Source organism: Heloderma suspectum, chromosome 4 (assembly GCF_057233095.1).
Source record: "Heloderma suspectum isolate Gila_16-S chromosome 4, 16-S_ref, whole genome shotgun sequence".
NCBI classification, from domain to species: Eukaryota; Metazoa; Chordata; class Lepidosauria; order Squamata; family Helodermatidae; genus Heloderma; species Heloderma suspectum.
The window spans coordinates 256691429-256717127 of record NC_139461.1 but is presented as its reverse complement, the minus strand read 5'-3'; the positions used below and the strand labels follow the sequence as shown (position 1 = coordinate 256717127).

The 25699-nt window shown below is 44.1% G+C and overlaps 1 protein-coding gene across 1 annotated transcript; it reads right to left on the bottom strand.

Annotated features, from left to right (window-relative positions):
* Positions 1 to 8177: 8177 nt before the first annotated feature.
* HSD11B1 (hydroxysteroid 11-beta dehydrogenase 1) lies at positions 8178 to 24605 on the bottom strand. The gene is made up of 6 exons (XM_084853411.1): positions 24220 to 24605; positions 23492 to 23622; positions 21482 to 21593; positions 16379 to 16564; positions 11387 to 11530; positions 8178 to 9970 (listed from the first exon to the last, which is right to left on the bottom strand). Exons 1-6 carry the CDS (start codon positions 24305 to 24307, stop codon positions 9750 to 9752), a joined length of 882 nt encoding a protein of 293 aa, XP_084709537.1. The 5' UTR covers positions 24308 to 24605; the 3' UTR covers positions 8178 to 9749.
* Between the last annotated feature and the right edge of the window lie 1094 nt (positions 24606 to 25699).

Below are 25699 nucleotides of genomic sequence, written 5' to 3'. Positions count from 1 at the left end.
TCTACACTGGCAATACACACTGCAGATCTGCCACGTTCATTTTTAGTTCAGCTTGTCTCCAATCTTTTTGAAAGCAGGATAACTGGGGAAAAGCACGGGAGACACCCTGGAGGGTTGATGACGTTGTGTAAAGGACCCACAAACTTCCAAGAATGGCCAATCACAAATGTGCAATCCATCGCTTGTGTAGAGAAACCCCAAAAGCCTATTTTCTACAACATGTTGTTTGCACAGTGGCCTACAAGAAGCTCATAAGTAGGATTTGAATGTAATAACACGCTCCTGGTCATTGTTGTTGTTCAGTCGTTCAGTTGTGTCTGAGTCTTCATGACCCGATGGACCATAGCACGCCAGGCCTTCCTGTCCTCCGCTCTCTCTCGGAGCGTGCTCAAGTTCATATTCATTGCATCGGTGATGCTATCTAGCCATCTCATCCTCTGCCGTCCCCTTCTCCTTTTGCCTTCAGTCTTTCCCAGCATCAGGGTCTTTTCCAGAGAGTTTTCTCTTCGCATTAGGTGGCCAAAATATTTGAGCTTCAGCTTCAGGATCTGTCCTTCCAATGAGCACTCAGGGTTGATTTCCTTTAGGATGGACTGATTGGACCTCCTTGCAGTCCAGGGGACTCGTAAGAGTCTTCTCCAGCACCACAGTTTGAAAGCATCAATTCTTCGGCGCTCAGCCTTCCTTATAGTCCAGCTTTCACAGCCATACATTACTACTGGGAAAACCATAGCTTTGATTAGACAGACCTTTGTCGGCAAGGTGATGTCTCTGCTTCTTACTATGCTGTCTAGGTTTGCCATAGCTTTCCTCCCAAGGAGCAAGCGTCTTTTAATTTCATGGCTACAGTCACCGTCTGCAGTGATCTTGGAGCCCAAGAAAGTAAAATCTGTCACTGCTTCCATTTCTTCCCCTTCTATACGCCAGGAAGTGATGGGGCCAGATGCCATGATCTTAGTTTTTTTAATGTTGAGTTTCAAACCAGCTTTTGCACTCTCCTCTTTCACCCTCAACAAGAGGCTCTTTAGATCCTCTTCACTTTCTGCCATTAGGGTGGTATCGTCTGCATATCGGAGGTTGTTGATAATTCTCCCGGCAATCTTAATTCCGACCCGTGATTCATCCAACTCGGCGTTTCTCATGATGTACTCTGCATATAAGTTAAATAAGCAGAGTGACAATATGCAGCCTTGTCGTACTCCTTTCCCAATTTTGAACCACTCAGTTGTTCCATGTCTGGTTCTTACTGTTGCTTCTTGACCCTCGTACAGGTTTCTCAGGAGACAGGTAAGGTGGTCTGGTACTCCCATCACTTTCAGAATTTGCCACAGTTTGTTGTGATCCACACAATCAAAGGCTTTAGCGTAGTCAATGAAGCAGAAATAGACGTTTTTCTGGAATTCTCTTGCTTTCTCCATGATCCAGCGAACGTTGGCAATTTGATCTCTAGTTCCTCTGCCTCTTCGAAACCCAGCTTGTACTTCCGGTACTTCTCGGTTCGCATACTGCTGAAGCCTAGCTTGTTGGATTTTGAGCATCACCTTGCTGGCATGTGAAATGAGCGCAATTCTGCGGTAGTTTGAACACTCTTTGGCGTTGCCCTTCTTTGGAATTGGAATGTAAACTGACCTTTTCCAGTCTTGTGGCCACTATTGAGTGTCCCAGATTTGTTGGCATATTGAATGCAGCACTTTAACAGCATCATCTTTTAGGATTTTAAATAGCTCAGCTGGAATACTGTCATCTCCGCTAGCTTTGTTGTTACTAATACTTCCTAAGGCCCACTTGACTTCACTCTCGAGGATGTCCGGCTCAAGTTCAGTGACCGCACTATCATGGCTATCAGAGACATTAAGATCTTTCCTGTATAGTTCTTCTGTGTATTCTTGCCACCTCTTCTTAAACTCATCTGCTTCTGTTAGGTCCCTGCCTTCTTTGTCCTTTATCATGCCCGTCTTTGCACAAAACGTTCCCTTGAGATCTCCGATTTTCTTGAAGAGATCTCTAGTCTTTCCCATTCTGTTGTTTTCCTCCATTTCTTTGCATTGTTCATTTGAGAAGGCCTTCTTGTCTCTCCTTGCTATTCTCTGGAACTCTGCATTCAGTTGGATATATCTTCCCCTTTCTCCCTTGCTTTTCGCTTCCATTCTTTCTTCAGCTACTTGTAAAGTCTCATCAGACAGCCACTTGGCTTTCTTGCATTTCTTTTTCTTTGGGATGGATTTCGTTGCTGCCTCCTGAACAATGTTACGGACCACTGTCCATAGTTCCTCAGGCACTCTGTCTATCAGGTCTAATCCCTTAAATCTATTCCTCACCTCCACTGTATATTCATAAGGGATATGATTTAGGTCATACCTGAATGGTTTAGTGGTTTTCCCGACGTTCTTCAATTTAAGCTGAAATTTTGCAACAAGAAGCTCATGATCTGAGCCACAGTCAGCTCCAGATCTTGTTTTTACTGACTGTATAGAGCTTCTCCATCTTTGGCTGCAAAGGACATAATCAATCTGATTTCGATATTGACCATCTGGTGATGTCCATGTGTAGAGTCGTCTCTTGTGCTGTTGGAAAAGAGTGTTTGCTATGATCAGCATGTTCTCTTGGCAAAATTCTATTAGCTTTTGTCCTGCTTCATTTTGTACACCAAGGCCATGCCTGCCTGTTATCCCGATGATTTCTTGACTTCCGACTTTAGCATTCCAATCCCCTATGATGAAGAGGACATCTTTTTTTGGTGTTAGTTCTAGAAGGTGTTGTAGGTCTTCATAGAACCGATCAACCTCAGCTTCTTCGGCATCAGTGGTTGGGGCATAGACCTGAATTACTGTGATATTGAATGGTTTGCCTTGGATTCGTACTGAGATCATTCTATCGTTTTTAAGATTGTACCCCAGTACTGCTTTTCCCACCCTTTTGTTGACTATGAGTGCTACTCCATTTCTTCTAAGGGATTCTTGCCCACAGTAGTAGATATGATGGTCACCTGAATTAAATTCGCCCATGCCTGTCCATTTTAGTTCGCTGGTTCCCAAGATGTTGATGTTCAATCTTGCCATCTCATGTTTGACCACCTCCAGCTTACCTTGATTCATTGATCTGACATTCCAGGTTCCCAAACAATATTGTTCTTTACAGCATCGGATTCTCTTTTCACCACCAGACACATCTACAGCTGAGTGTCCTTTCGGCTTTGGCCCAGCCGCTTCACTCTTTCTGGCGCTACTTGGAAATACCCTCTGCTCTTTCCCAGTAGTATATTGGACACCTTCTGACCTGAGGGGCTCATCTTCCAGCGTCATATCTTTTAGCCTTGTGATACGTTCCATGGGGTTTTCTTGGCAAGAATACTGGAGTGGGTTGCCATTTCCTTCTCCAGTGGACCACATTTTGTCAGAACTCTCTGCCATGACCTATCCGTCTTGGGTGGCCCTGCACGGCATAGCTTATGGCTTCACTGAGTTACGCAAGCCCCTTTGCCACAACAAGGCAGTGATCCATGAAGGGGGCTCCTGGTCATATTCCCCAGCAATTGGTGTTCAGAAGCATACCACCTCTGATGCTGGAGGTAATCTATAGCAAACATGACTAGTAGCCATTGATAGCCTTATCCTCCCTGAATTTGTTTAATGCCCTTTTAAAGCCATCCAAGTTGGCGGTCACCACTCCATCTTTTCGTTGCACATTCCATACTATGTGCTGTGTGAAGACACACTTCATTTTGTACATCCTGAATCTCCAACCATTTAGCTTCATGGGATAGCCCCAGGTTCTAATATTATGAGAGAGAGAGACAGAGAGAGAGAGAAGTCCATATCCATTTTCTCCACATCATGTATAATTTTATACACTTCTGTCCTGTCTCCCCTTACTTGGCTTTTCCTAAGGTAAAAACCCCCAAATGTTGTAACTTTTCCCTCATAGGGGAGTTGCTCCAGCCCCTTGGTTATTTTGGTTGCCAAAATAATTAGAATAGTAAAATCAGCACAGCAAAATAACAAATAAAATTAAAATAGCGGATGTTATAAAACAAGCAGAAATTTAAAAATGTAGCAGCAGATTAAAAACATTGTCAGCTAATATTTTCTAAAGGTTTGGGGGAAAAAATCTCTTTGCCGGGCACCAAAAAGACGTGGGAGTCACCCTGAAAGAAGCAGGGTGGAATGCCTCGGCTGAGGGGAAAAAGGGTAGGACACACTTTTTCTTTTAGCAGATATTGTAATGGATGTCCACAGTTATAAGACTACTTTCCCATCCTTGGCATACAATCCTACTATAGGTCTTGGGAAGCTGGAGAACAAGTATATCATATCACTATCCTAGGGAACCGTAATCTCCCTCTTGGTATAATCGAATCAGTTTAATTGAAAAATTACTTTGGGACCGATTTGCAAGTTTACCTCAACCAGAACAAGGTTCGTTATCCAGAGCAATATTCACCCAGCAGGTCCCACTGTGCTACTTGTGGCTCTGCTTTCAGAGAAAAAGCATATATGGCAGGTGAAAGAGAGGCTGAGCTCTAATTAAAACACAGTCCAAGCAGTGAATACTGAACTGCTTTGAATAGGGGCACTCTACGTGTGCAGCTTAGAAATAGCTTCTCTTCACAATAAGGCAGGAACATTGGGCAAACATACAAACAAGGGGAGAAAAGTCAGTATTTGGGTTGTTCTCATTCTAAGGTTCAGAAAGTGTGAAGTGGGCCTCTGCATGGTTGCATGAATAGATGCTGGGGGAGACATGAGATCTTCCCAACTTGCCACCAAACTGAGATTTTGTTTGTTTTGATTGGACCAAAAGGCAAAATCTGGATCTAACCCCTGACCCCACAACAAATCACTGTTGTGTGCAGCCCTGTAGCCAGCCTTCCTTGTTAGGTGGGGCAGTCACATTTCTAGGTGGGGCATAGCACCAGCCAATTCCCACCCACCAACCCACACACCCACCCCTTACTGGTGGAGAGTGTATTTGGGGTATGAATGAACTTTAATCTGTTGAATTGTCTCACCCTTTTTTGAGAGCTCCCCAAGAATACCAGACTCAAAAGCTTGACTTTGCCTATAGCTACAGTCCGCTTTCAGCTGTGGTCTGTTCCTGTGTCCTAATTCTTCATGAACTAAACTACTTTGGTAATGACAGTGAGCTCCTGAGCTTGGCTTTGGTGCTGGGTTAGGTATCTCAGTTTTAGATTCCACCTGAAAAACAAACTTGGCCATACTACAAGTTTAGGGAAGGGCAGAGAGAAAATAAATACTCTGGGGTGTGCTCGTTAAACTCCTCGAGAATCCCTCCTTCTAGTCTTGTTCCTGACCATTAGATTTCTCTTCCTCTTGTTGGACGATCAAGGGAAAACCCTTTAACTGGTTGCTGTATAAAGTACTAACTAAGCAAGCAGAAACTAATTGTGGAAAGCAACTGAATTTTTTTTTTAATAACTAGGTGTTTTTTTTTTTGCCCAGAAACCCTGAAAAGGCGTCATGCTGAGCTGCACACACTGGGAAAATCAGAAATTAGGCCTGAGTTACAGCCTAGGTGGCTGGCCCGCCAACTGTAGTGTGCACAGCAGTTTTTCTATTCCTCTACAGCTGTTTTCATCCTTTGCCATAAAGTATGCAAGAAAAAGAAGAAAAAATAGCCACTATGATCGTGCATATAGTGAGTGCTTTGAAAGAGTAAAGGGTAACTTCAGGTAGATATTTTTTTCAGATCACCTTAAGTTATCTCTTAATTTCACCGCTTGGCAATAAGCACCCAGTCCTGCTCTATTAATCATAATAGCTGCAGAATAAACTGATTCTTCTTTCTGCAGGCAAAAAATTATGCTTCTTTCTTGCTGGCTGGGTAGAGAACACAACTGAAACTGAAAAGCAGAGCTACACCCAAGGGGTGGAGTCTAACTCCAGCCCATAATACAAAGTTCTAATATTTAATTCTTCAAGGGGTTATGTTACTATAAAGGCTGATTTCTTTTTTCTGGATCATATAAGTAATTGTAGGGTGATTGTGATCATGAAAAATCAACCCTCCGTCAAGGAAAGTCTTGAGTGAGCAAACTTGAGGGGGTCTTCCAGATCAGACTTTTGTTATACACTCATCCAGCCTTATTCACTGCATTTTTCAGAAGGTCCTATTCTTAAATTGCTCCTGTTCTTAAAACAAACTATCGTTCTTTAAATGGAGGCTTTCCTGGTCTGTCATGTCACAAATTAAAACAAGTTTCCCCAAAAGATCCGGGGGGGGGGGGCAAAGCGCAGTTTGGGGGTGCTTGCACCAATTTGCCCCACCCTGGCTACAGGGCTGGTTGTGTGTCTTTGGACTTCTATTGATGTACGATGCTGAGGAACAACTGAATGATCCCTTAATTTTGCAAGGGCTCTTCTTGTTCTTCTCCCTCACATTATGGCATGAGCCCATGTGGCTTTTTTCAATCCCTTTTGCATTGATCCCCATGGCCCCATGCCTGGGAAGAAAGAACAAGCGTAGCCCAACAATTGATCTTCATTTCCCTCTAGTCACAATTGGGGAAGGTCAAATAATTTATTTCTTGACGAGGGAGGCTCGCAGTTTGAAAATCTGACAACTGATCTATGCTTTGTTGGAATAAAACTTGAAAAGCTAACCCCACATCTTTTCTTCTTCCAGAATAGCTCCTTCCTATTTATCCCACTTGCTGAGCTTTTACATAAAGGACAGAATGAGAGCTGCTGGATGCCCAACTTTTCTGACAATCAGAAAAGAAAACAGTGGCCTTTTCCCTTATAGCTCCTGGACTTTGCAATGAGGTCTTCTGAATGAGAGATAACCAAAGGCCAAACACCTTAACGTTAAGGATAAAATAAGAAACATTGAATTCAAATATATGCAAGTAATACTTTAAGTCAGACTTGGGGCTTTGAATGAGATGCTGGTCATTGGCGGGGGGGGGGGACTAGGAGTTCAGAGGAGTCGCTCCATGGGGTGCTATGAATAGGAAGTATATTCTATGGGACAGGAATGCTCTGAAATAAGGTATATTTCCAAATCATCATGCACTCCCTGGAGAGGAGAGGAAAGCTTGAGATCAAGGTGTTTTAGGTGTCAGGCATGCTAATCTGTAACTGCTATATGACAATGGTTAGAGATATAAGCAAAGAGAGCAAATAGGGAAATCAGGAGCACTTCAAACAGAATGAAAAACAGCTTAAACAACTAGACTAAAACAGAAAGATTCCCTGCTGGTAAGGGCTGCCTGAGTGATGTGGTCTGTGGGACGAAGATAATGTTTTCTTGTATTTACAATTAGGTTTTCAATTTCATGAATAGTGAACAATAAACTATGGTGTAACTTGCTATCTCCCCTTCAGATAATTCACCAACATATTATACAAGAATACTTTTTTTAAAAAAACAAGGCAATTCTGAAGTAATTCAGTAAGAAACTCATTACTGTCACAAGCTGTCATGCTCTACACTTCCGTTCCATGTGCTGCCTGGAGGGGGAGCCACTGGATGCACAAAAACACTCTTTTAAAGGATTGCCAATTCAAAACCGTTGCTGATACAGTGAGTAGCATAATATGTGTGTTATAATTTTCAGATTTAAAAATGAAATAATAATTTCATATTCCTGGAGGGTGGAGATTGCAAGTATTTATTTCTGAGGGCATTGGAAGAAGCAATGTAAGGATACATTTACAAAGAGCTGTTAATTCAGGGTCTCATTGTGCCCATTCTGCACAGCTAGAGCTTAAGGGCACAGTCATATGCATGTTTAGACAAAAAAAAAAAAAAAGGCCTACAACTCCCAGCATTCTCCAACCAGCTCTGCTGGGAGTTGTAGGACCTTTTTCCCCCATCTGAACATGCACAGGTTGCGCCCTAAGCTGAATTTGGAGGAAAATTCTCGCAAGCAGTTTTCTTACCTCAAAATGTCTTGCAAAAATTCAAATTTATGCTGCCCTAATTCAATATTTTTTTACATTTCCAAATATAGGTCGTGTAGAGTTTAAGAGTTGTGTGCGTGTGTTTTAAGTGCAAAACATTGTGTTTAACGCAGTGACTTAACATTTTTATCAGCAAGACATCAATTTAGGTTTTCAAACAAAATTTCAAAAATAAACTTCAAAACTTCCAAAAGTTCGAATTTGGTTGTTTTTTGTTTAGTTGTTTGGTGGGTTGTGGGTTTTTGTTTTCATTTTGCCAAATCTGATATTTGGGCAAAAAAATTCTAAACATCTAAGTTCTAAATGTTTATTCACTGTGTAAGCCAGATTACATCATACAGTTTGTACTGGTTGTCTACCTGTCTACATGACAGGTATGATAAATTTCTGGTTTCTGCACATTCAGCAAAATCTACATAAGGGAGAGAATTGATGCCCATGTATGGAACTCAGTACTACATTATAACTTCTTTTCTTATGGACATCCTCCTTTATGTAATATTCTCCTTTATGTCCTGTTTGGTGTTAAAGCAGCAGTAAGGAGATTAGCGATAAGGAGATTTATTTATTTATTTATTTACAATATTTATATACCACTCCACATCAAAGATTTCGGAGTGGTGAACAACACAATAAAAGAATAAAACACCACATTAAAACAAAACATTTTAAAAGAAACAGATTCTGAACTTAATAAACCGCAGCTGGTCACTCAAGGAAGGTCTCTCGAAATAACAATGTCTTTAAGAGGTGCCAAAAGCAACACAACATTGGTGCCTGTCTGACCTCCAAAGGCATGGAGTTCCACAGGAAGGGGGCCACCACACTGAAGGCTCTTTTCCTGGTGGACTCCAGCCGGGCCATGGGTGCATGTGGAACCACCAGGGACATGCCCTCCAATGACTTCAGTGACTGGGCAGGTTGGTAAAGAAGAAGGCGCTCTTTCAGGTATCCTGGTCCCAAGTTGTTTTGGGCTTTGTACACTACTATTAATACCTTAAACCTGGCCCAGTAGTGAATAGGCAGCCAATGGAGTTCCCTCAGCAAAGCAGTAACATGCTGAAAGGGGCAGCTCCCGACAACAGCCGAGCTGCTGCATTCCGCACTAGTTCCAGCTTCCGGACCAGCCTCAAGGGCACCCCACATAGAGTGGACTGCAGTAATACAGTCTTGTGCTTACTAATTCCTATACTACCAAGGCCAAGATATCCCTGTCCAGGAGAGGCCGTACCTGGCAAACCAGCCAAAGCTGGTAAAAAGCACTCCAAGCAGCCACGGCCACTTGGGCCTCCAGCGACAATAATGGATTGTCACTGGAGGCCCAAGAATGGAGCCCTTGCTAGCACTAGTACTAGCAAGAGAAGCCTCAGGCTTGTGTGTGCGTCCACTTGCTTGTGTGCGTGTGCATGTGCACTCATGCACATGCAGCCCCCTGGCCCCACCCAGTGTTGCTCTTAGGGCCAAAAAGGTTGTGCATCCCTGCTCTAAAGCATCTCACCCAGAGTATGAAAAGCTATCATCTGGATGCAGCTCAAGAGCATACTAAACATCAGTGATAAACATGAGCTTTTCCAAGCCATGGATATATCCTCTTGTTCCAGAACATAAGGCATGAACATTTTTTCAGCCAGGAATTCCAAGACGTTGTAACAGATTTCAGGTCTGTATTTAACAGCTTACTGGATTCCAGCATTTCCAGCATCCTGCTATCATATTAGTTAAATGGGAGACAGCCTGAGCTAAAAGAGAGTGTGGCTGCAGCATCAGAGGCTTATGTAAGATAACAAGAGAGATGTAGAAACAAGCAAAAGAATCATAAGACTGCACTTAATCTTTTTTTAGTTTTTCCACATTATATTTCTTCCTGATGAAATAATCCAGGAGGTCTGGAGACCAGTCTCGAATTAATAGAGGGGTCTTTGTAGATATATAGTCATAATAAACTTCCCGTTGGCGCAGGGCTCCCCCCTTAATGATTTCTAGTGCACATTCCTCCTTTGGGGCTGCCAGAGACTTGAATATACCGGAAGTAGCCTTCATGGCATTTTCTAAGGGAAGACAATGGACTTGAGTTAGTATTTGTTGATTGATTAGACGTACTCACTGCTCAGGAACTCAGATGATAAGGGCCTTCTTGTACAGAGCTCTGCTCAGAAATAAACCCCATTAGATTCAATTAGACTTACTCCCAAGTAAATGAGTAATAGTGAAAACCTGAGTGAATGTTGACAAGAAATCCTAACTTTGTCTGATAAGGTAACCTACATGTATTTTTTCACAGTGGAATTGTTCGTTTTTAATAAATAGTGCATCACTGAATTTCCCAAGTGTGGTTTGCATCTTGCACGTCATTCTGCTAGCACAGAGCTTCCACTACTTGCGGAAACCCCATTTTCATCCTCGTGCAAGTGTCCAATGCTTTGACTCTGCCTGCAGAAGTCATTCCCCAAGCTGCTGCAGAAGCTGTAGTTGCATAATCTACTGCACAATGCATTACAACTTCACTGGGCTAACTGTTGCTTGCACTAATTTTTCTTGTTGTTCCACTAGCCGTTGCACAAACCCTAGCAGAACAATGTCACTTCTTGTACTTTTCTTGCTAGCATAATGTTGGATACAAACACACACCCCCAAGCTTGTAGTAGTATAAAGAAGAGATTAAATAACTTTGTAGATAATCTATAACTTTGGAGGAATTCAGATGGCTATTTTCAGCTGCAGTTTCTGCATCATGTGAAGGCTTGCACCAACAGTTGGTACTGCTCACAGAATGAAACATAGGTATGGCTGCCATGTGACAATGATTTCACACCACCAGATACCTGCAATTTGTCATTAGGTAAGTGATTGTTAGAAATCATTCCTTAAGAGTTTTCGGTGAGTTTCGGTGGAGCCATTTCCAATTATCTTACTGTATGTGAATATGTAAGGGTAGCCACAAAAGGCCATAAGGTTTGAATGGAGGGAAGGGAAGCCTACAACTGAGTCTCCAGGCCTGGAAATGTATCCTTAAAAATGGTCCTCTTCAGCACCCGGGTTTTGTACCCCTGTTTAAAATACTGTATAATATACAGAAGAATAGGAAGAATATTTGGGAGGATATATTATATTCTGTTGATGGATGTGTATGTTTTGGAGTTAGCGAGAACTCTTCACCATTAATGTGAAAGTGTTCATATTCCTTTAAATATTAATTCGCCTAATTTGGGATCCACAAACAGTTATCTGTTTCTGTGTAATTTATGGGCAATCCCTACTTGAGAAAAATGTAAGTAAGTATTGCTTGTTGATTAATACTTCACGGCATTATAATCTACAATGATTTAGGTTAGAAAAAAAGGACAAGTGAAAGATTCATTGGCTTTAAAGTTGTTGAAGTTGAGACAGATTTTGAGCATAGCAATTATCTGTCAAGAAGGAAGACCAGGTCTTAACAGGTCAGGTTTCAATACTTCAAATTTTACCTGTGTCAATGAGTCCGAGGACGCAGAGTGTGATGGAAATGTTGGTGTTCTGCATGACAAATTCCTGCCTCAGGGAGCTGAAAAATCCATCCAGAGCAAACTTAGTTGCAGCATAGGGAACAGTGAAGGGGAAGCCAATTTTGCCTAGAAGTACAGCAATAATACAGATATGGGTAAATTCCATTAGGATCCTGAAGGTGGCAAAGGAAGCATAACTATTACTACTTTATGTCTCTATGGGATATCTTTTTCTCTTTCCTGCTTCCATTTATGCACTTGTTATTTTGTTTATAAACTGTTTCCCAGTTATATGAGCACCCAACATTTATACTTGTGGCACAATTTGAGTTGTAACAATTTTAAAAATATATATCACATATCTTTCAATGTTTTCAAGATAAACTGATTTCCCTCTGTGTGTATAGAGGCATTTGGGGTGTTAGAGCCAGTGTAGTGTGGTGCAGCGGTTAGAGTGCCGGACTGGGACTTGGGAGATCCGGGTTCTAGCGCCCACTCAGCCATGAAACTCACTCACCATGGGCGACATTGGGCCAGTCACTGCCTCTCAGCCTAACCTACCTCACAGGGTTGTTGTGAGGATAAAATGGACAGGAGGAGGACCATTTAAGCCACCTTGAGTTCCTTGCAAGAGGAAAAAAGGCAGAAAATAAGAGTAATAACAACATAAATAAATTTGTAAATACAGGGAACTCAGTATCCGATGCAGACCTTGTACTAGCGAGAATGACAACTAGTGCCATGGGAAGCTAACATTTGATAGCACAACTGGAAACTAGCCTAAACTAGTGCTTCCAGAATGGGGCAAGTCCGTGGAGCTCCTGAAAGGTGCTCGTTTCCCACTAGCACGGGGGTGGTCAAATTCAGGGAGATCTGGAAGCCCCCCCCCCCGTTTTGTAGGTCACACTCTTGCCACCACTGCTAAATCTGTCCTTTTTACCCTTCCGCCAATTTTTTTGCTGCTGCCATGAATTTCAGGGGTGGTGGTGACGGGGGCTGCACCAGAGGGTGGCGGAGGCTGCATGCAACTTGTGGACCACCCCTAGCCCACCCCTGTGCCAATGCAGCGTGATTGCTACTGGCAGACTACTAACATTGGGTACTGCCCTCAAACTAGATATCTTGCAAAATTTTAAAACAGAAAAGTCAAATTCGATGGAAATTATTTAATTTAAATCATCTAAATTATTTTTAGGTTGCCTGTAAGGGTAAACCCCTTAAAATGCAATGAAGAATGGTATACAGTCATATTTTTCAAAAGCCCGAACATGTGTATTTAATTTAGGGATGGCGGAGAATTCCGCCACAGATTCCAATGAGGCTAGATTCTAAAGAATCCGGGCCCCCGGAGTCCGTGGCGGAACGGAAGACTTATCCCCGCATCTGCACGGAATCCTCTTCGGCCGGCTCCTCCGGCTCCAGATTGCCAGCGATACGGCTGCCGTGCCATATCACTGGCTGAAGAGGACTGACTGAGGACGCAAATGGCATCCGGGACACCATTTGCGGCCATAAAGGCCTTAGTTTAAGGTAAATGCAGTCCCGGATGCCATTTGCGGCCACAGTCAGTAGTCTCCTTCAGCCAGCGATACAGCATGGTGGCTGTATCGCTGGCACTTTGGAGCTGGCCGGCGTCTCCATGGAATTGCTGCGGAGCGGAGCCAGCTGAAGAGGATTCTGGGGGGAGGAACGGATCGCATCCCCCCCCGTGGGACACCCCCCCCTCCGCCCGGACTGGCAGGTAAGGGATTAGTACATCCCTAATTTAATTAGGGCTGCTGGATTGTAACCCAGAGATCTTGCCTGTCATTAGAGGGCACAACACAATGCATACTTACTTGGTTGGGTGTAAATAATACTGAGGTCGGTGGGACTTACTTCCAAGTAAACATGTGAGTCATCAGGCTGTAAATGTTCTGAGGCAGTCCTCTCCCACTGACTGGAGCAAGTAGAACTCTGATTTTGAATCACAGCGAGTGGGAAAGAGGAGAAGAAAAGGGGCCAGCAAGGACACAGGAGGGAGATGTCAGTGGCTCCATGATTCTGATGCCCCAGAATGTTTAAAGGGACAGGCAGGACCTGACAATCCCGTTTGTACTCTGTGACTGCTTCTGGAGTGAGCGACTGGGGTGTCAGATCATATCCAAGTACTAAGAACATACAATTAACGGCATAACGTAACAACATAAGAAGAGCCCTGCTGGATCAGACCAAAGGCCTATCCTGTCCAGCATTCTGTTCACACAGTCACCAACGAGTTGTCTCTGGAAGTAGGACAAAAAGGCAGTAGCACCCTCCCATGCATGTTCCCCAGCAACTGGTATACAGAGACATACTGCCTGCAGTATGTATATATTACCTGATGGTAATATATAGCCATCAGGACAGGTGGCCCCCACATTATTTGTGAAGTGGACTTTGTTCAGCCACTTTCTCCACTGGGAAGCACAAAAGCACTAAATAGCAGTTGCTGTCCAAAACAACGGTTGTATTAATCTAGTCCTGATAGCACAAGGAACAGCTGCCTGTACACTGGGTCCATAAAATATGAATTTCATATGAATATGAAATATGAACGTCATAGAGGGCATAGACTGTCTTCATATGCACACCTAGCAGCATCAGAACCACTTCCACATGGTACAATTCACACTGCAGATGTGTTTGTATGTGTGAATAATACAACCCTGTGGACTTATCAAAAAAGCTTTTGATAGACCTTCTCATCCAATCAGCACCTTCCCTCCCAGGAAAGATCCATGGAATCAATCCCAACCCGTGTTACTTTATTAACCTCCCCGCCCCCACTTCCCTGCAGTGTGGGATTACACTGCATGGAGGTTGCCCCCACACTGCTAGGTCCATCTGCAAAGGCAGCCAGAGTCTTGCTTCCTCCACATTTTCTGAGATAGGAACCAATTCTCCCTTCCCCAACAGGACTATATCTTAGTCTTATTTCAAGTCCTTTGTTCCTAATTGTCCATCATTCTAAAAGCTTTTGCCCCTGGATTCTGAGTCAGTCCAGGGACTGAGTCCTATGCTTTCAGAGCATTTCAACATGAAGGTTTTATTGCACGCTCATGATTGATCACTCACAGACGTTTGTGGGTGCTTTATATGACATCGTCAACCTCCAGGGCATCGCCTGTACTTTCTGACCTTCATCCCATTTTTTTAAAAGATCGGGGTAATGTGGTAATAAATGTTAATCCGCTTTAATGGCCATGTGTAATTGAGCACTTCCACTATACAACAGTGCATCTAGTGGCTGTATATGAAACATGTAGAACTTGTAGACAAAGGAAGACCCGGGAAAAAAAGTGCATGTCAGCCAGTGCAAGGAGCCGATCTTAGTCCCGCAAAGAATCCAGAAGCAGAAGCCCTGGTAAGCTGCGGAATAAAAAGCCTGGTGCGGAGAAGCCCACAGTGACAGGAAATTGTTCCTCAAGTTGGAATTCACTGTTGCAGCTTGGTGAGCAGAATGGTTCTTCTTTGTAGGATTGGGACCTTACATCTATGTCTGGCTTCAAAATAAGATCAGTCCAGAGCAAGCTGGAGCACAACAGAGCCTAGGACTAGGGATGGCGGAGAATTCCACCACGGACCTCAATGAGGCTGGATTCCAAAGAATCCAGCCTCCGGAGTCCATGGCGGAACAGGGCACTTACCTCCGCCTCCCTCCGGAATCCGTCCGGGCTGGGTCCTCCATGCAGTGATTCTGCAGAGCTGGCCACCAGGTCCTCATCACTGGTGATACAGCCGGCTGCCATTGCTATGCTGTATCGCTGGGCTAACTCCAGACACAAATGGCGTCCACTATGCCTTTTGCGGCCATAAAGCTGTTAGGTTAACCTAAATGCAGCCATTTACAGCTGCATTTAGGTTAATCTAACAGCTTTACGACCGCAAATGGCATCCACTACGCCATTTGCATCCCTGTTTTTTCACGCGATAGGCTACACAAATTATATTTACGTAGATATTTGCGTAGCCTATTGAGTGAAAAAACAGGGACACAAATGGTGTAGTGGATGCCATTTACATCCAGAGTTAGCCCAGTGATACAGCACGGCAATGGCGGCTGGCCGTATCGCCAGCAATGCGGACTCGGCGGCCAGCACCACAGGATTGCTGCAGAGCGGAGCTGGCCTGGATGGATTCCGGGGGAAGGGACGGATCGCCTCCCCCCAAGGGCGGTTTCCCACCCAGACCAGCAGGTAGGGAATCTGCGCCCATCCCTACCTAGGACAATGGAGGCAAGGCAAGGCAAGGCGATTGGTCCAAGGCTGACTATTCTGGAGTTCTGGGTTCACGCAGAGTCTCAGGAAGAAAAATGAAGAGACAGCGCACTTTTGCCCTAGTCCACTCCACAAGACTGTAAACTAGGCTGAAATGAGAAAGGGAGGTTTTGAGACTGAACAGCAGGGTCACAATCCTTCACAGGTGAGCCTTTGGATGTTCTATAATGGCTGCTATGGTGGCCTGCTAGGATTTGTTATCTTAAATCTGCTGGTCTTTAGGTCTATTTAGCAGCCTGAGGCTTTCCCATCCACGCAGGTAGGAGGAGGAACAGCCATTCGGTCTTTCCTCCTGGTACACTGCTGCGGGCTTAAAGAACTGGGGACTCGGTCAGCCTAAGGGCCTCTCAGGTTTACAGTTTGTGGAGCCTTGACCTGCTTGTAGCCTCACACCTCTGTGATTCAAGCAGCTATGGCAGCTGTCCCTAACCTGGTGCCTTCCAGATGTTTTAGACCTTAATTCCCATCAGCCCCAGCCAATATGATCAATAGGAATGCTCAGAGTTGTGGTCCAAAACATCTGGAGGTGTACTTGTAGTTGCAAGAGGCAACCAGTTAAGTGTGCAATCATCTGTGTTTATGACTATCATCAACCCATGGGCCTCTCATAGTTTCCATGCAGGAAATAGCCTTAGGATTCTGAGAGCCACTTCACACAATTGCAGTTTATGCTCACCTGCCATAGATGAAACTACTACGATGCTTCCCCCACTGTTCTTCAGCATAGGAAGAGCTGCAACTGTCATGGTCACATAGCTTAGGAAATTGATGTCCATGAGCTTTTTCACGTGCCCGACGTCTCTGTTGAAATAGTTGAAATAGCTACTGCCAATGTGATTTAGAATAAGCATGTCAAGGTTTCCTGAGAAGGGGAGAGAAAAGGATTGTTTAAGTCAGGTTGGTAGGGGAAGGCATGACCTTTGTCATGATCAGCTATCCTAGCAACTCTGCTTAAGTTCTAAAATGAGAAATACTTGGGCTACAGCACGCCTGAAAACTACAGAACTGGGTCTGACCTAGGTGCCTGCATACCCTGAGCAGGCTCTGACTTTGTGTGGCCTTGGAGCACTTCTAGGTTGGCGTCTTTATAGAATGACCTGGTTCCTCTCTAATAGCAGCCGACAAGATATGTACACAAACAGAGGAACCCCTCTTCTGGTGATCCGATACTCATTGGGACAATTATTTATAGGGTATTTCCTAAGTCCCATCACAGGGGAAAATTGACACAGCACAAAACTTTAAGGGAATGTGAAACACAAAATACATAACACAAATCTTTCCCCCATACTTTCTGTGGCTGTATTAGTTACAACCTTAATAGTGCGGTCCTACATATGTTTATTCAGAAGAAAATTCCAGTGAATTCAATGAGGCTTACTCCCAACCAAGTAAGTATATATGTGTAGGATTGCTGAATTCGGGAAGATTATGTTCCCCCATAACCCTAGAGGGATACCTTTTCCTTAATCTCAGAGGCAATAGTTGGTGAAAGCAATCCTATGGCCCCCTAAACAATGTCTGGGGGTGGGGGCATAGGATAGTTCAGATTTCAGGATCTGAGGTCGGAGACAGCACTCCTACCTCGGACCCAGGAGTCCAAGCTCCCCTCCCACTCTCGCTCGCAGCTAGCATGGAGAGAACTGTGCTGGCTGCCTTGCCAAGCTCTCAAAAATGACCTTGGAGAGGAGGGAAAGGGATGGTTCTGTGGGCGGGGAGGGGACTGGGGAAGCAGGAAAAAGAGCTATCCCCAGCCTTCACCAGCCTCCTTCCTTCCCTCTCTGCAGAGCCGTAGCTGGACGGGCAAAACTGCCTGTCTAGCAGAAGTGCAGAGTGGGAGAAGCGCAGCGGTGAAGATCAGCTCCACACTCTTCCTGCTCTGCATAGGATGCCTGTCAGCCTCTGAGTTCAGAGGCTGATGAGCATCTGGATAGGACTGTGCTCTAGAGACCATATGCTCAGAACCAACAAAAGCCTGGTAGACCCGGCATTTGGAGAGTGTTAATAGCTGCTGCTGTTTTTTGTAACTTCTGTGCAGACACATAGTTTTAGTGATTTTAATTGCTATTATGGACTTCTTGTTTTACATTTCTTATTTTAAATGATACTTTTATGGTTGTTGGATTTGTATATTTGCATTTTTGAATGTTTTCTGGTTGCTATATTTGGCAGAAAACATTTCAGAAATATTTTTTAAAAACTGAATGAAGTTGCTTTGAAGTCACAACCAGAGATTGGCTGGGCACTTCCCCTCCCTGTGATAAGCAGGCCTTGCCTTACCTGGAAGCCTTCTGATTTGCCAGCTCAATTGCTTGCTATCCTGAGTTTTGGCATTTGCAGTGCTCGTTAAATCATTTTCTCAGACCCTGGAAGGTCAGTGATGGACTGCCATGCCTCCTTCTCACACCTTTCAGATTACCAAAAAATGTCCTCTCCTTCTAGTGTGCCTGTTTTCCAGCTGATAAGCAGGAATGGTGGAAGCAAGGTAAAGATGTGATCCTTAATTGCTACCATAATGAAAGGAAGTGTGTGGCAGTGATGGCGGAAAAAAAAAGGATGGAGGCAAAATCTCAGAGTACTTCCAGACAGAGAGCTCCTAGTGCTACCCCTCAGAAGGCACTGCACACTATCCCATCTTTTTTCTTAACGGATTTTCTGTGGTAAGAAAAAACACAGAAGAAACAGTGGGGACACATGGGAGGGTTACGAGTGGAGGATATTATAGTCTGACCATCCAGGAAACAAGGCATGATAAAAGCCTTGTCTGGAAGCACCCATAGCAGCAGGGGGAGCACTCTGCAAAGAAGGCTCCCCCCTATGGCTGCCCACAGCATTGCTCTCGACAACTGCACACAGTTGCTTAAGGCTAAACGCTGCAGCAAGCCCTGTGTCTTCCCTGCCACAGATTGCCACAACTTTGCTACCTCATTCCTTCTAGATCAGGGGTGGGGAACGTGTGGCCCTCCAGATTTTGTCGGACTGCAACTCCCATCAGCCCTAGCCAGTATAGCCCATGGTGAGGGATGATGGGAGTTGCAGTCCAACAACATCTGGAGGGTCACACACTCTCTATCCCTGTCCCAGATCCATGATGTTCCTACTAGTGGATATCCACTAGTGGAAGAGAACAGAAACGTAAATATTTGAGAGGTCCTAGTTGCAGGGACCTGGACAGCAGTTTGCCAGGTGATTACCCAGGAAGGTTTTTGTGTGCTGTTCCTGAACACTCTTTAACCAGTGTGCCAAGGATCCTGGAGGATCCCTAGTGATGGTACATTCTTTCAACAGTGGAGGTTAGCATGTATGCTTTACTTACAAGATAGCCCGTGGGGAGGGGATTAGGCTGTGAGAGCAAAGGGATGAGGTTGTCACCAGCTTCCCCCAAACCTTCTACAGTTTGGGGGGGCATGGGAGACTGCAGCAAATTATCTACTATACTGAGCTAGGACAGGGCAGGCAGCTTCCATGCACTCCAAGCAAGGCCCTCTTGATCTCTGGACCTGTCTGCTGCTTGGGAGGGGCACAAGCAACAGCTGGGGGGGGGGCAAATTTGTCTGGAATTCAGCTATCCTTTGAAATTTGCATTTCTCTGAATTTTGCAACTGAGTTCTCCATTAAAAAAAAGCATAACAAAAATGTGTTAAAAATGCCTACTATTAGGAAAAGTACATGCAGACAAGTGTATATTAGGCAAAATTGAATATAAAGATGCATGCATACATAAATAAATACGTTAGGAGAAAAGAAATGTGCATGAAAACGTGTGCAAAATGTTATGTGAACTTGTTCTTTGTTTGTCTGTTTTTTTAAAAAATCTCAATGTTTGGGGTGAACTGAACCTAAGATTGTCAGGACAATTCAAATTTAAGATTGGGTAAAAATGAGAAACCAAGAGAAATGGAAATTGACAGATTTATCCATCCCTATCCTAGTAACAGCTACCACTACCACTAGTTCATGTGCCCATGACATTCCCAGCCCAAGGTATGGGGGGATACAATGGCACCTGCTGCATTCCTCTGCAAACTCCCTCCGTGGACATGGCTCATGGAGGTATCTGGTGGTGTCACTGCCGTTGTTTCTGCATTTAATCCAAGAGTTTCTGGACTTACTATATTTTCAAAAGTGTTGTTATTTCAGGAAAACAATGGTAGAACTACAACCTTGGGATACTAATCTCTGAATCATAACTCCCTGCGAAAAGAACTAGCTGTGAGCAGCAGCAGTAAAGAGGAGAGGATTATCTATGAAACAATAGGATGAGATGTATATCCCAATGAGCTATAGAATGCCTTACAGGCCTGTGCCTGTTCCAGAGCATGCAAGCCTGTTAGAACCTTGCACTGAAGCCAAACTCTTCAGGTAGTTTTGGAGTACTTCCAGTGTTGTGCTTCTAGCTAGCGAGATCCATGGTTCAGTTCACAGAGTGTCAGCCAAGGCAGGAGCTATCACATTATGAAAGTTTTTGCAGAATTATATTGTTATTGGTGACTTGAGAGCTACTGGGCTCACACAGTGCCAGGGGACTCCGATTCCTGTTTCAGGGAGAACTGACTGTGAATCCAAAGCAGAGGTTTGCCGAGCTTTCAGTATGGCAGAACTCTCTGACTGGCCTTCTCTATCATGTTAATGAATGACATTTCCACTACGGTGGTGGTGGGTATTTAGTCATGGAATTTCTCAAGCCTTTGCACATCTCAGTTTGGGCTTCCAAAAAGCTTTTGATAAAGTCCTTCATTAAAGGCTTCTGAGTAGTGGGATGGGTCCTCTTATGGATTGTGAACTGGTTAAATAAAAGGAGTAAATGGCCAATTATCCCAATGGAGGAAAGTAAGCAGTGGGGTTCTTCCAAGGATTTGTACTGGAACTCTACTATTTAACAAAAAAAGAAAAGAAAAAAGGTTGACCACTGAAATGAAGAGCCCTAGAAAGATCTCTCCAATGATGGATGATGAAAGGACAGATGAAAGGAAGTGCATCTTCACACAATAAATGGATGGAGATGATGTGGTGATGGCCCCTGGCTTAGGTGCCTTAAAGAGGATAAGATCAGCCTTCCCCAATCTGGTGCCCGCCAGATCTGTTGGACTGCAACTCCCACCATCCATGCTGTTGGGGATGATGGGAGGAACAATCCAACACATCTGGAGGGCACCAGGTTGAGGAAGGCTGTGGTTCGACAAATTCATGGAGGACAGGTCTGTCTATCAATGGCTATTAACCATGGTGGCTATATGAGGAACCTTCAGGCTCAGAGGCACTATGCCACTGAATGCAAGTCGTTGGGGAGAAACAGTGGCAGAAGGCCACTGCTGATCCCCTGCTTGTGGGCTCCCCAGAGGCATCTGGTTGGTCATTCTGGGAAACAGGATGCTGGACTTGATGGACCACTTGGTCTGATCCAGCAGGGCTCTTCTAATTAGGGTAACCACTTACGTACTGCCAAAAAAAAGGGCAAAAGAGGATGCCAATTTGCGTTATATTTGCATATGCCAATTTATATGTATAAACGCAAATATAGAGATAACAGCTATAATGTAAATAGAAATCCATCTCCCCATAGTAAGGAAGACTGTGGCCAGGTGGCTGGTGGGCCTGCCACTCAGTCTGCTGTTAACTCTTGATGGGCAGTTTCAAGGCCCCTCCCTGCTCTCCCTTCTTAGGGTTCTTTGACTTTAAGCAAGACTCGGTCTGGGCATCCCATCAAATGGAGGACTTTCCTCTGTAAAGCAGGACACCTGACCATCCTATTTCTAATGTTTGTACAAAGGCAGCATACCCCATAATTCCTCTGCTTTCTTCACCACCAATTCAGCAAATATCATGTCTTCCATGCTACCATTCATGTACCTGGCAGATGCTGCGCCCAGCTCCAAGCACCGAGTAACCACCTGAAACAAACAGAAAAGGAGATTTCTTGTAGCCTCTTCTCCTTCCTACCATGTTAAATGCCCAGGCAGTCTGCAAAGGAACACCTGGGTGGTTCACTCTGCAAGGATCCTCTGCACAGCACATTTTTGGTCTGTCTGCTTAATGGATCAGCATTATCAGTGGGGAATTTCCACTGGAGAATGCAGCTTTGTCAAAATTTCCAGCTGGAAGAATGCTGAGCTTCTTCATTAGTAAAAAAATAAAAATGAGACATGGTTGGTTCAACATATATTCAAACTTTAAAATCTTGGGTGGGAGTGTAGGGGTGTGTGTGTGTCTGGTATTAGAACTTTGTCCCTTCCTGTTGCCCTTGCAGCACCTCCTTCTGTGGGAGCCATATCAGACTTGTAACTTTTACAAAATTATTGGAAACCATGAAAACGTTACTGCAGTGACCATATTTTGTATCACCCAACAGGTGTTCCCCACCCCTCCACCAAATTTATGAGCCGACAAGGATTGTCTACTGTCTGGTTGGAGGAGATCCCTCTGCAGCACCCCAGATGCCAGTTGCCACTGACAGGTCTAATTCCGCCCCCCCCGCCCCCCCCCCCCCCCCCGGTGACAGTGGCTATTTGGATCCTGAATTTTTGCATCCTGGTTTATGATATAAGAAGCAATTAAAGTATAAAGGCTACTGAAATCTAAGCCTGAGTGATGAATATGAATTTTCTAGGCAGCCTTTTTTGTTTTGTTACTGAGGCTAACCAAACCATATCTCTTTGTCATCTCTTGTCAAATTAATTCATTGGTCAAGAAGTAGACAGAATCCAACCCTCTCCTACCAAACTGACCACATGTTGCTCGATTGTTACCCTGTGGATACTTCTACTTTATTGACCTTCATTGTGAAAAATCTGGTTGTCCAAGAGAAACTCTGGAATCCTGCAAGTATATTGAGGGCTGATTTGGTCATACTGGCTAATTTCAAGACTCCACTTTAAAACATTTCCATTCACTAGGGACTCCCTAATGCAGCAAAACTTGACATCTGTGCCTGGTTTGCCAGATATAGGAATGGATAGGGTTGAGCTTCAGTAGTTGCTACAGTTGCTGTCTGAGTTGCTACAGGTAAAGCTAATCCTCAGCATCGGGCAGCAAGATCTCCTGGCTCTTGACCACTATAGGACAAGAATCTGTCTACAGCAGCGGTTCTCACATTGTTGTAGCTATGGCCACAGAACATACATGATGGCCACAGGTGTGCCCTTCCAGTACTTTTCTTCTTCCTGCTTCATATAAATCAGTGGAAAGAACTGCTGAGGAGATGTATGCAGCAGAATGGGAAGAGTCATGGAAACCAAGAACTGTGTGTGTGTGTGTGGGGGGGGTGACTTACCCCTAGCCCAGTTGCATTTTTCCCAGGATCCATGGGGGGCGGGGATTTAGATAGGCAGTTGAAATTTAAAGAAAAACAAAACTCTAAAGACATTTAGAAGTTGGGCAGTGCGTTGGTGCCATCTTGGATGATGTGGTCACAGCACATCTGTTTGGGGGGATTGCTTTTCACCATACACCTATAGAAGCACCTGCAAACACACCTACACACACTCAACACACACTCTTACAGTCATATCTGTACATACATATGAATATTGAATTCACGCTACTGTAAATTGGAAGAAATATTCACATACTGCTGGTGGCAAACTGTGAAATTTGATATCCAAAATAAATCAAGAATTGATTCTCATTCTTCAAAGTATAAAATGAATGTGTTCAATTATTTCAAGGTATACAAAGCTCTTTCTTTCTTTCTTTCTTTCTTTCGGTTTAATATGAATTCTACATTCATGCCTTTAAACATGTAGGATGGTGCCTGGTGAAGGACGTGCATATACAAACATTTGACATTTACCTTCTGGAGCTTGGCTTCTGTCCGTGCAGTGATCAGTATGTGGGAACCCATGCGTGCCAGGTGGTATGCCATCTGCTCACCGATTCCCATGCTTGCCCCAGTAACAATCACATGCTTCCCTTTCAGCATTTCTGGAGAACAAGATACAGGGAGAGCCATTTATAAAGATCTCATTAAATACACCTCTCCCCCCACCCCCTGCTAAATCTCTAAAAGGCAAGAAACCTCACAGGATAACCAGCAATTCCACACTGCAGACCAACTGCTGAGTCCTAACAGTCCTCTAATCCAACTCACATTCTCCTCCCAAGAAATCAGCACTAACAAGAATTGCTATCATTGCAACGGGACACAGAGCAATGCCAAGAGAGATATACATACATGATTTTTTTTTACTCTAATTGAACATGACTTGACTTTTCAAAAATGTTGAAGTAGTTGTATGATTAAACAACTTTCCCACTTGCTTTTAATGAAGTCAAATCCTAAAGTCCCTTGGAGAATCCCACCTCACCTGTTTGCTGAACAAAGATCCCTGCCTGTTGCTTGATGTATTTCAAAGCCTTGCCAAGCAAAGCCTCCCATTATCAGCAATGCAAGAAACGCCCAGACATGTTTCATTTTAGGCTGTGCACCAGTTCCTGTGTAAAAAACCATTCCAGCGCGGCTCCCTTCTTTTCCTCCCCCCTCCCCCCTGTGCTTAAAAAGCTTTGCTTTAAATAACTTACCCGGTTTAAAGTCTTCCTTTCCTGAATAAAAACAGAAGGCCAATACTAATCCTGCAAAAGGAACCAGAATCTTTTTCAAGAGCCCCATCCCAACGTAGAGGAATGATCGAGCATGAGAGCAAAAAGGAGGAAAAAAAGCCCTGCAGAGCTGTTCCAGGCAGAACGAACAATATCAATGCTGTAAAAACCTGCTTGTACAGAGGCAGCAATTTCCACAAATGTCCAACCTTCTGACAATTCAGGGCATTCGTGACAATGGCTCCACTGCAAGCCTCTAATTTACTCTTTGTCAACAGTTGGGAAACTCTGGCCTAAGTGACAGCGTCACTTTGGAGCCTGGCCATCACATTTCCTGTCTCTACATTTAAAACAGAAATTTGCACAACACCCTGAAAGAGGTGTGTCTTTGTTGAAAAGCATCAAGTTTCACTTCAGAGAAGATCCCAGGCTGCCTAGTCCAGGTGGGCTCATGTGTTTTTTTTTTAAATTCATTGTTAGTATCTGCCAGGCACAGTCTCCATACACAGACTCCTGTGTAAAGAAGATTATATCTCCTGCCCCAAGGAGATTGCAGTTAGACTGTAGCACAGAAGCAGAGGATATTATAATCATGCATTGGAGATTCAGAGCCGTTGGATGGAAATGATGAAGTAACAGATCTTAAGAGACTGAGGGCAAAATCCTATGCACATTTAGACAGAAAAAAAGACCTACAACTCCCAGCATGCCCCAACCACCCATGCTGGCTGGGGAATGTTGGGAGTTATAGGACTTTTTTCTGTCTAAACTTACATAGGATTGTGCCTTGAGACAACAAGTATGTATTGCTCTGGGGTTTTAGTTCCCTTTGGGAATTCTCAAAGAGTCTTACTGAGTTGTTGGTCTTTAAAGTACTCTTATGCCTTTAGGATTGTATCCAATGTTAGTCCTACGTAGAATAGAGCTGTTGAAATGAATGGGAATTAAGTTAGGGTAACACTGGATACAACCCTAAGTTGGTAGAGTACCTGAAAATGGTACATGCCCTGCCATATTTAGGGTGTTGTTTGTGCTTTCTGATGCTGCAGAGTAAGCCTTTCTAAGACACTGGTTCCCACTTTGATAATGAAGGCCTCAGATGCTGGATGTGTCTCTCATAGTGCAAATTGTGATCCAGATCCACACTGTGTGTTATAGCATTCGAGTGATACTCAAGGTCTGCAGAGCAATAGACCAATTGTGTATCAGATGCACACTGACGAATGCACACTTGATGCTGAAGTCAAGAGCAATTGCCGGTAAAATTGTAGGGTCAGTGGCTGAAGTGTGTTAGGAGCAGGAGCAGCACTGGATTGTTCCACACCATTTTGTTCCTCCTGAAATGGTTACCTTGTGCTGTAACATTTAGCTTCCCCACAATGAAGCTGAAACAAGTGCCGATGCAGCCTTCACCCCCATCTTAATGGTTGCTTTTCTTGTCCTTGATTTGGCCTTTGGTGCT